The sequence below is a fragment of the Lineus longissimus genome, chromosome 19 (genome assembly GCF_910592395.1).
Source record: "Lineus longissimus chromosome 19, tnLinLong1.2, whole genome shotgun sequence".
Lineage (NCBI taxonomy): Eukaryota > Metazoa > Nemertea > Pilidiophora > Heteronemertea > Lineidae > Lineus > Lineus longissimus.
The window spans coordinates 734,050-746,093 of NC_088326.1; the positions used below are offsets into that span (position 1 = coordinate 734,050).

At 41.0% G+C, this 12,044-nt stretch overlaps 1 protein-coding gene across 1 annotated transcript; it reads left to right on the forward strand.

Annotated features, from left to right (window-relative positions):
* Positions 1-56: 56 nt before the first annotated feature.
* Positions 57-10,874, forward strand: LOC135503090 (phosphatidylserine synthase 1-like). The gene is made up of 12 exons (XM_064796421.1): positions 57-226; positions 2,752-2,843; positions 3,366-3,410; positions 3,954-4,072; positions 4,304-4,462; positions 4,556-4,707; positions 5,020-5,079; positions 5,582-5,663; positions 5,885-5,997; positions 7,440-7,505; positions 7,840-8,002; positions 8,579-10,874. The coding sequence occupies exons 1-12, from the start codon at positions 57-59 to the stop codon at positions 8,750-8,752; spliced, it is 1,395 nt and encodes a 464-aa protein (XP_064652491.1). The 3' UTR covers positions 8,753-10,874.
* The last annotated feature ends 1,170 nt before the right edge of the window (positions 10,875-12,044 follow it).

A 12,044-nucleotide genomic window follows, 5' to 3' on the forward strand; every position in this document is an offset into this window, starting at 1 on the left:
GTTCTATTTACTAACATCAGGTGGCAGCAGCCAACGGCACGTGAGATTCTGTCAACATGGCGTCACGGTCGAGAAGCTCGACGAGCATATCGGAGGATAAATATCATTTCTCGGCGATCAACGAACATCCGGTGGATGATATCTCGCTAGAATTCTTTTATCAACCCCATACTATCACTCTCTTGACTGCCAGCGTCCTTGCGTTTCTATATATTGCGTTTACAAGGTTTGTATTTCGCCGACTTTTTTGACATTCGTTTTCTGTGTAAAATGCACGTGCTTTGTGTTTGTATTCTATTGTGTACTGTTGTGTACATTTTGTACAGACTCTGGTCTCTGTCTCTGATGAGACTCGGGGTCTGTTTACTTGCAAACCATAAAATCACCATATCCGGGACCGAAGTTCAGAAGTGTCGGATCAATGGTCCTTTGACAAAGACAAACCAGAGGCAGAGACAAAATTAATACGGTAAAAAATGCGCACACTCGGACCACGGCAGGAGGCCTTGGCCTATAAGCCGACTTCAGAAAATGCCATAAAGTGTAAGCCTGTGTGTGACTGTTCCAAATGAAACGCATGACTACTGGTCAGCGCCCAAACTTCTTCTTCTTCAAAATAGTCGGTTGTTAATGATGGACCTTTTTGACAAAGACGAACGACAAACTGACAGGGCCCAAACGGAATAGTCACTGTAACCCTTTGTTCAAAGTGAAACGCATGACAGACACTTCTTGGAAAAGGTCCATTTTTCTAATTGATTGCTCTGTTTGGTTTATCAGCAACTTGAGTAAGTCAGTCATAAAACTACTTCTGTAGGCCTGGCTGAAGTGTTGGCCTAATTCGGGCTATCGATCTTTAATTAATTATGTTTACTTCCCCATGATTCTGCTTAATTTTGAGGACCGACATAAATCTTGCCAACAATTGGCGGCAACAGTCTCAATTGTACGTCCAAAAAGTCATGAAATTTCAAAATCTCTTGACATGCCCAGGCAGACTATTAGTATTAAAATGTTCTTTCAGGATGCTCTTTGGCACATTTATAATATAATATCTCGATTGACGTTTAATAGCTTTTGAGACAATAAAATTTAATTTTTTGTTGAAAATTTGGCGTCTTGATACCAATTCAATCATAATAAATCTGTTTTATCCCAGAGTCATGTAGTAGGGCAAATAATACATCAAACTGAATGAAACACTGACAGCTGTGGGTGTCATATTGAAAAGATGTATTCATACATGTAGGCCCTAATCTTGCCATTGTCTCCCCCAGTCCACCAGGTGGTGAGACAATACAAGTATTGTGTGTCCTGGTTTCAAATTCAAAGGACCTGGTACCCTGCCAATGAACTCTTAATGAGGGACTTGATTGCCAAATGGTTGCAGTGTATTAGTAATAGCCAGTGCTCCAATACAATAGAGAAACTTTTGTGGATGAAATTGACATGGGCTCATGTCACGTTACACAAATCCTGTATAGAGTGTAATTGTCACTAAATTGCAGTTTTAAATTAGAATAGCTTCAACCGAGGACTGTCATTGTTGTAATTGTAATGCTGGGTAGCTGGTGGCATATGGGATAATGTGCCATATGACGCTCTGTCCCAAATCATTGAAATGACACTGCGGTGATGCAACACACTCACAGATGTCACCCACAAATGAAATGTGTTGCTCGGTCATGAATCACTTGTGCACCCTGGAACTTTTTTTATAAGCGTGCAAAAAACTCGTGCATTGATGTCCCTTGCAGCTTCATCGAATCAGAAAATTGACATGTTTGAATATTTTGCAATGTTACAGGCTTGAGAATGGTGCGACGATCCTGCAATGTATTCTTCCCTCATCTCTCATGACCAAACTGCAGGCAGTCCAGGGTGCAGCAGCCCATATTATGGAAAGGTTGATTCCAATGTATTGTTTTACAAAGATTTTCCAAAAAACTTCACCATTTTTTATTGAAGACACTTTACTCTCTCTCTGAACACATCTCTTGGCTTTCCTTTTGATCTAGCTTTTAAAATCTGGGTGGCCAGGTACATGTAGTAGCAGCGTTGAAAATTTATTTTGGGCAATACCAGTGTCACAGCACAGGCTTAAATTTTGGTCACATCCCACTCACTTTTGCACTGAAATATTATCGCCCTCAAAATATCCCCAAAAACGTGTAAAATTGTCCATCTTGCAAAATGTATCAGAATTTTAAAAAAAGAAGTTAATTACAAGTTATTTTTAGCTGATCTGTTGCTATGTTGCATATTGTATATTCTGGTCTCCATGGTGCCTAGACTGCTAGCAAGTGAGCTACCACTACCACTGTACCAGGTATCATGGTTTGTCTATCATCAATATTTACAGAATCCAGGGTTGACACTCTGCTTGCCTGGAAGTGGAGTGGAGGCTAATCTGACATGTCTGACAGACTAAACATCAAAGAACTCTTTCATGCAAAACCTATGCCTGTTGGATGCACTGTTTCTGGTTGGTGTACACTAATCTGAGTAGCCTCCAAGGTATCCTGGTATCATCATTATCGGTGGGGGCACACTGCTTGCATGGTCATAAAAATCTGACATGTCTGACATTAAGATGAGAGTAGACTAAAACATCAACGAACACTTTCATGTAAAGGCCATGCCTGTTTGATGCACTGTTTCTGGTCTCATTGCCTGCGCACTAATCTTAGGTGCCTCTGAGGTATTCTGAAAAGTCATTTTTCGACACCTGAACTTTTCTTCTACTTGTAGGAGTGACACGACATCTGAAGACAACATCTGGGGTGGTCTATGTTGTGTGGTTTTCTTCTTCCTCATCGTCTCAGTGCTGGCTTTCCCAAATGGTAAGTTGATAACCAGGGTCTGATCCAAGATCTTAGGAGCGGGGACGGGGGAAATGTCCCCTCAGATGATTCAAGGAGAATGTCCAGCTGAAAGTTGAGGAACAATGTTTATTTTGCAAATTCTCTTGATTTGTGATCTGAAATCTGAAATATAGCATTAGGTGTTTGGAAGCCAGTAGAAGGGGTTTTAGGTGCAGAAAAACGTGAGACGGATGAGTCGAGGCATTCATATGACAAGCCAGGCATGCCAGGGGATAATCTATTTATACAAACCTAGATGTTTGTACTCAGTGTGTGTCCAGGGATTACACTTGATACCATTGGGGACAATATTGCTGTATTCTATTCTTGGTATTGCGTTTCTCCAATCTCCGCTGTAGGCAAGGTTGACCCTATATATATTCAAAAAGTAATTTACTCCGGTCTGGTGCCCGTATTTCTCCCTCTCCCGTAAAAGGGCGGCAATAATAAAGAAAGATACATCCTCTGTTGTTGTCAACTTTCTGTCTTTTGTCCTTTCAGGTCCGTTTACTCGACCACATCCTGCGATATGGCGAATGGTCTTCGGTAGGTTAACCATGTTGTCAATATTTACAATTACTGCCAACATACAAACATGTGCAGACAGTGTACAGTTCATGTTGACTGTTAGTAAACAAATTTTGCCAATAAACTGTCGGATATTATTAGCATCGGCCATTGTTGTGTTATCAATTATGCATCATGTACAGTTTCAGCATAACCATGTTGTAGCATGGAAAATACAGCATCCAATACTGGTGATAATGATAACAAGTTATATCCACGGTTCCAATTTAGATAAAAGTGTCTGCATCATACATGTAGGATTTTGTTGGCTCCCGAGATCTGTTCCCTCATGTGTGATTTGACAAGAGTTTGTTGCTCATTTTGCAAGTGTAGTGCTGAGCAAAAACAGTTGTTGATAACAAAGATGGATTGAGTATGACTTCCATCATCCTTGATAAAACAGTGTTGTATTATGTGTGATGACAGTTGGTTTGTGGATAGCCTCTGACATCATGATATTGAGTAAATAAAGCAAATCATTATTTTTTTGAGAGTTTATAGAAAATATTTCATATTTTTCAGGTCTGAGTGTGCTGTATTTTCTTTTGATGGTGTTCATATTATTCCAAAGTTTGAAAGATGTGAGGAGGATGATATACTGGTTGGATCCGAGTCTTAAGGATATGGATCTAGAATTTGAAGTAAGATACCTCCAGCTTTGTCTACATGCACCCATACTTGCAGACGCATCCACTACTGTCAGTTACTCTAAAACTAAGGCGCAATTGAGAAAACATTTGAAGAAAAGTTGTACATATCAATGTTTCTAAAATTCTACAAATAGATCAACCATGGTCATGTTCTGTGGCCACAATTCCAAAACTAGATGCTGTTTTTAGAATGAGTTCCAACATCTTCGTTTTCTCTTGCAGGGCCATGCATCAAATTGTTCGGACTACTCCTGGGAGAATATCTGGGCATGTTGTGACATATTCGTGTTCGGCCACTTCTGGGGCTGGGCGCTCAAAGCACTACTCATACGCCATTATGGGATCTGTTGGACGATAAGCATCACGTGGGAAGTGTCAGAGGTACGTACCGTGGAACAACTTTTTCGCCTAAACACTACCGATGTCCAACTATCTCAATAAATGGAACTTGTCTAACGATTCTCTCCTTTTCAGCTGGCGTTCAAACACCTGCTGCCTAACTTTGCCGAATGTTGGTGGGATGCGATCATCTTGGACGTGATTCTGGCTAACGGCCTCGGCATCTGGTTTGGGATGTTCGTGTGTCAGAAGTTGGAGATCCGGAGCTATAACTGGGAAAGCATCAAGTAAGCAATATCACTGTTAAGCATGTTTTGCGGGACACCATGTACACTCTTCTTGTCTGAGGTCAACATCCTCGGGAAACTTGGCCAAGATCAAGATTTAGCGTTTATGTCATTTAGTGTGATGTAGGTTTAGTGACTTGCTCAAGGACACATCAGTGCAGACCGGACCGAGAGTTGAACGACATCCTAGTTATATGCCTGACTTTGACCACAATGTATGGATCTCCCAAGACATCAGAACCGTGGATTTGATTGCAGCATCTTGTGGGGTATTTGTTTCCTATTCTGTACAGAGTTACATTTCTTTTTCAGAGACATCCACTCAACCACAGGAAAAATCAAAAGAGCAGTTCTCCAATTCACACCAGCTAGGTACGTGATGGTATTCCCCCTACGTCACGATCAAGACCCTCACGTAGCCTAGTGGTCAGCACTGTGCAGTGGGGCCCAGGTTTCCATCCTGGGGAGAATCCAGGATTTGTATTCTGTGATGACTGCATCCCAGAACCAAAACATGCAACGTTTGGATTTCTCTACATTGGAATATTTTGCATTATGTCCCAGCTGGTGATATATCTGAGCAAGTAGACAAAAAACTAGAGTTCTTTGTTGGTGCGACAGCAAAATCATCTGGCAAAATCATAAACATTGAATCATACGTGGTACAGCTGTCAGGGGATAACATGCAGATGGTAATATCCATGATTCACAAACTGCATTTGCAACTATTTCCCCTGGTGGAATGTTTTTGAACTAAATATACCAAAACATTTACCCATTTGCCACTTTTGAAAAACTTACAACAGCTCTTTTCATGATGAAGTTTGAAATCTTTAAGAAAAATCTACTTGCAATTTGATTTTTTACTTTCCAGCTGGACAGCCATGCGTTGGTTGGACCCAAACAGTACTTACATGAGAATCATTGCCACATCAATAGTCGTATTCATATTCCAGGTGAGCGGGGAGAAATATTGCTTTTAGACCGAGGCTTGGGAGCAGTTTCACAGAGAAAAAGAAATTAACTAAAAATTGAATCCAATAGTCATTGCAAAATTAGACAGTTTAGAGTTCTGAAACTATAGCAAGAACTAATAAATAAATTCTCTTGCTTATAACTATATCTATTCGCCACATCCTGCTTGCTTGAACTAACACGACCCTGCCGTCTCTTCCAGTTGGTAGAACTGAACTTTTTCTTCCTGAAGCGGATCCTCGAAATGCCCACTGGCCACCCCCTCTTAATTGCCCGTATCTTCATCATTGCCACGATATCTGCACCAAGCATCAGGTAGGTGGCACCATGAAGAACCTGAATTCTGTCATTTGTTCCTAGTCAGTGCTGCAGGCGTTCAAACATTTTGAGCTCAACCTTCTACCAACCAACACAAGCATCATGTGTCTAAACTTCTGTTTTCTGTCATTGAGATATAACCCAACTTGGGCCTGAGAAAAGTCTTTAAATTGTATGTGCTGCATGTCTTTATGGATCTAATACCATGTTCTTGTTTTGTCAAAATATTCAAAAACCATCCCTCTAAATGAAAAAGGTTCCCTGCTATCTATACAATGCTTTTATGCCGATCATGTTCTGTTCTTAATGCTTTACAACAACTCCCTGTTAAAAGTTGGGCATCACCGAGGTACAGTGGAACCCCGGTAACACGACCACCCAAGGGACTAAGCCGAAGTGGTCGTGTTACCGGGGTGGTCGCGTTAGTGAATTTAAGAATCATAAGTAGGTTTTCCCGCCAAAACATCGTCCTGCTGTGTGTACATTGACATGCATTAATGACTATTAATAATTTTGTGTGTATATTACGAATAAAAAATCATTTTCTTGAGTGTTTTGCGTTTAATTTGCAACTTATGTAAATGAGTAAATAAACTGACGAGAGCTAATTAGACCAAACATTACATTAAAACTTGAGCATGCTAATTAGAACAAGCATGTAATTCACACCATCGGCAGCTGCCCTTCTTGATGTCAAGCTAATATTCCCGCTGATGTCTTCCTGCTTTAACATTAGCCAATTTGAACTGGTACTGATTAAATCATCTTTTTAATAACGTATTTTATCAACATTACGACGTAGTAAGCATTCTTTACTTTGAGTATCGGTACTCTTACTAATCAACATAATTTATTTGTCCTAAAAACTACGTGTGCATGCCTCTTGACATCATTTAATACTAAATGATGAAAAAACAAACCGTGAGTCGAAAAGAAAGTTTATCCTTCATTTTATTTGCGCTTACATTTGATCAAACCTTGGAGGAATTATACTTGAAGTATAGTTCCTCCAAGATCAAACTCACTTACACATCATTTATTTTCATATGGATTCCCATGGTCATTGTGTTCGAGGTGCTAATTATCAACACGGATTTGCGAGAAGGTGCCAATTGATACCATGCAGTCATGGTTGATTACGGCAATTAGGCCTCATGGTCGCGTTAGCGGGGTTAATTTGCAGTTTGGGACCGACCAAGCTGGTGGTCGCGGTCTGGGTACCGGGGTGGTCGTGTTAGCGAGGGCCAGTTAATGGGAATTAGAGAGAAAACCATTCGGGACCGGAGAATTTTGGTCGTGTTCGCGGGGTGGTCGCGTTACTGAGGTGGTCGCCGACCGGGGTTCCACTGTACTCTGAAATCTCTGCAGAATGCATCAGAGTTCCATTGGATCTATCAACTATTTTCTCTAGATTCTAATGAGTTCACTGCTTATTTCAGACAATACTATGGCTATGTGACCAATACCCAGTGTAAGAGAGTCGGCACACAGAGCTGGGTCTTTTGGTAAGTCAGCTTAGAACAGAGATATCAAAAGTTGTCATTTCAAAAGTCTGGGCTCTGATTGCATGTGCTGTCATTGAAGCATATCTCAATTCCCTGCTGTAAATGAGATCACGTTGCCAACATTGTTGGATGAGACATTTACTGATGACAAAGATAGACAAAATTTCTGATGTTTGTTTTCAAACTCTGCTTGCAGTAGAATGACCTTACGACCACTACCAAAGTTGGTGATTTTGATGATCAGTATCAATCAAAATGCAATGACTATAGACCAGTACCTTTTGTTTCATGACAAATTAAAAGCATATTAATCCTTGTCTTGTCCATCTTCCAGTGCCATAATCTTCACCGAGGCTATCGTCTGTGTGAAACTGGGATCGGAGATCTTTCAGAAGACAGAGATTACGTACATCATGGCTTGGTTGACGTTCCAAGTGTTCCTAAGTCTAGTCTGCATCTATTTGTGTGCGTTATTTGCCAAAAGAAGGGAACTAAAGGTATGTTGTCAGAGTGTTTGTTTGCTCATTCAACCCAAGACTTGTGCAGACGACATTCACAACCCATATTTGTTCAATGTTTGAGGGATGAATGCGATCATATTTGAAGCAAAGTCGATCATATTAGCCATCGGACAATGTTTCTGTAGTATATAAAGACAGGACCGCCTTCTTCAGGGCAAGGTAGGAACTGAAAAGATCTTTTCTTGTCTTCTTGTCTTTTCAGTTCCAGCCTTGCCCTGAAGATGGCGATGGCGTAGTTCTGACTTCATGAAAGAACTACGCCATCGCCATCTTTAGGGCAAGGCAGGAACTGAAAAGACCGTTTCTTGTCGTTTCAGTTCCAGCCTTGCCCTGAAGATGGCGATGGCGTAGTTCTTCATGAAGTCCATGAGACTCCGATAACCAGCTCAAAGGGGGAGGGGGACCGTATTTCAGTCTGATCTGATTCTAGGCATGGTCACCAGGGGGAAAACCAAATTGTTATCATAAGACGAAATCCCTCATATAATGCAGATGTTTACTAGCCTGCTTTGCTTTCATAACTGTTTAAAATGGTTTTTGATTCCTTCTCAGGACGCGTTGTTGGAGAAGATGCTCCTCGAATCAAAAGAAGAAGAACAACGACGAGAAGTCCAGAGAAATGGCGGCATCAAGCGATACACCAACGCGACCGTGAAAGCGGCGGCCAGCGTCCGATCGCGGAAACAACAGCCCCGGAATGCTGGAGAAATAAACGGCCATTTATGAGAGAGGAAGTGCCATTTGAATGACTCTATGAGAACCTGTCTGTTGCTTTCTTGATGTAATTTGGTCTGTCCTTATTGTTAAAGTCAGAAGATTTCACTTTACGACCGCTGGATTAGAATTCCGGTGCTCTCTGGTTTGGCAGTTTGGAAACCGTGTTGTCATGATGTAAAGTACCAAATCTTTGCGACTCGTGAACATTTCAAATATTCAAAAAAGGTATTATGGTATGGTCGGCCTTGTTCACAGTTGTGGGAGTGGGGTTGACGGGTGGAGCTGCCTTTTTTTTCTGAAACCTTGGCGACGTGCCTCAATTTTGGCCTTCATTTCATCTTCGTTCTTAAGGAGTTGGGTGAGACAACTAGTGCCAGCAGTTTGGTTTCAGTTGCATGTTGAAAATTCGACAATCAGTTTGAGATTATAATATCTCTTGACCATTCATGATGATGTTTCATGATGATGTTAATTGGTAGTGTAAAAATGCTGTTGATACTTAAAATAAGAGGGAGAACATGTACGTACACAATCTTTTCTTGAAGTGAAACATTGTAACCAAGGTGTTTGAATAGTTGTAATAGTCGAGTCTCCTTTAAGTCTTATGTAAAATACATACTTGACATCCACTGCTTCTAGCACTCAACCAATAACGAATGATTGCCATGATCCAGTTGTCAGAAGTCAACAAAAACCTGATTATTTGCGCATAAGCTTCATTCCCGGATTCCAAACTTTGCCTCGATATGATATACCTCTTTGTTGTAGAATGTAATTGTGTGTCGTGTTGTGTGTTCGTTGATATTTTGACAAGATATAAATACGCAAATTTGTAAATTTTTGTGGAAGTTTCATGTGACTTTTGCGCTTCTTTTAAAATTGTCATCACTGTGTTCAAGCATAGATTGGTAGCTTTGTGTCATGTGATTTAAAAGGTATTAGTAGTGTGTGCGATCGGTGCAAGTAGCATTGCTATAACATGTGTTCTGTATCTGGTGCTTTTACAAACTTTTGAATGACCTGTAGTGACCTTATGCGTCCCGTACTTTGTCGGAGAATTACATGTAAGTAAGGTGGTACAATCGTGGTTGGAATGTACTAAAATATTTCATTCAATTTTTATTTGTGGTCATGTATGTCAAACTACTGCTAAGGCCTATAGGAAACCAGTGTTTGTCAATATGACTTGGAGGCACAATGGGTACAACGCCCGCCTCTCAAGTGAAGTTGTAAGTGGTCCAAGTGAAGGGTGCGGGTTCGAATCCCCAGCAAAACTAAAATTAGTAAAAAGTCTGTTTTCTCTGATAAATATTATCTTCTGGTAAATAAGGTTGGGGGGGGGGGAGAGACGATTTATATGCTTTGTATATACATTTGGATGTACTGAAGCATTGTGGGGGGGGGCTCGATATCAAAATGGACTTCGCTATGTTTTGCTTTTGTGCTAAAGTGAAGACCATTGTGGCCTACTCATTACTGGGTATTGTGTGCAATAATATGACATGAAATCTTGGAGTGTGTGGGATGGCCATTCTGTTCTTCTGATCAGAAACACTTAGAAACATTTAGAAAAGAGAGAATGTTCAAGTGTTCACCTGGAGTGTGTCAGTTGGTATTTTGGATGAGTTTTGAAAATTTCAACGAAGACATCCACATGACATGTCAAAATTGCTGCCTTCAGAATTTTGTTTTTGAAGGTCTTAATACTCGCCTTGTTTATAATAATAGGCCTCTTTTGTTTTATTTCTTGGTTTACTGTAGAGCCGACCTGAAATTCTTGGCAGAATTTTTTTGGGAAATTTGAGAGAAAAAACTAGTTTTTTCTTTTAATACTGGTGCAAGTGATGGTGTTGTAGAATCCTTCAAAATTACACCTATTTTCACCTATTTCTAAATTTTTTTCTCACAAACCTGATCAACATTTTCACGAAGTCTCCCCGTGAACCAACAAATATAAAACATTTGGCCTTTGAGGGTGTGAGTTCTGTCTCTGCGGAGTTTGAGACAAACCTAAGGTTTTGTACTTTACAGATACTAAGTCGCCGTTGTGTTGTTATTTTTCTGTATTAATGATCTAGTGAAGTGTTCTATTTGTGTTAAAATGATCTTAGTCAAGGTTTGAATAAATGTGAAAAACTTGAAGTCATGCGTCCTATTGTTTCATTTTCATCCGCCCCAATCTTTTCACTTTGCAGTACACCCTGTCCCCGAGATCATGCAAGCATTATCTCGATAGAATTCAAATTCAAATTCTGTGTCTGTGGATGTGACAAGTTGGATTGTTGCACTTGGGTAAGGGTGGCTGCACCCCATAAGCATGATAGGTATCCTGGGCATCTTCGCCTCCAACCGGGTCACCCCCTCCAACCAGCTTGTTCTGGTATCTACTGGTATGTTCTTGGTATAAAACAAAATACTTTCAAGAAAGTTACACATCCAGTTCGGTTTGGACAGATAGAGTACTCTTCAAGGGGCATGGCACAACCAGCAAAGACTTGGTACACGAGCTCTCTGGCAACATGACGAGCTATGAAGGGGAGGGCACATCCAGAAGAGATATGGTGCACTACTGTCTCATTGGCCGAAAGTCATTTCTGCAGGTAACAATATAGAGTGACAGTAAAATACACTGGCCCGTTGCGGTGGAAAACAGAAATGTCCTCGTTTTTCACTTTCGCTCCGATATCTTTGAACAGGGTGACAAGTTCATGTACTACAGGGTGGCCCAGAATTGATTTCGCTCACACAATGGACACACACAATAGAAGTCTATTGTGCAAGGGATCAAAACCTTTCTGGGCCACCCTGTTGAGTTTCGTGAGTTTCCCCATCAGCCTCAGGTGGGCCAATGATTTTGACAGGACCTCAGTTGGCGCCATCTGAGCTAAAAAAGTGGAACTACGCGATTACTTAAAATTAAAAATTGCCTCATTGTGAGGTGGAAATATCCCCCTTGGTTGGAGGGGAACGGGGGACGAATTATTCCATGAACCCCAAACATGGTACTGCCGACCGTTGCCGGCCACAGCGTCTCTTTGCTCCGAACTTAATTACTGGGTGGGACCCTTATATGCAGTACAAATTCTCGCTGCATTACTCCTGTGGGGACGTTTCATGTGCGTACTATGTAGTATGAATGGCCAACGGCAGGGGAGCCAGGAGCGGTAGGGTCCGTGCATTATATCAAACGGTCAGTATTTGTAAATTTCGTACTGGATCTATAAAATTCCCAGAAACAGCAGGGCCGTATTTAACTTTTTTGTCCAGGGGGGGCAGTGGGATAGATCGCCGAAGGCGATCC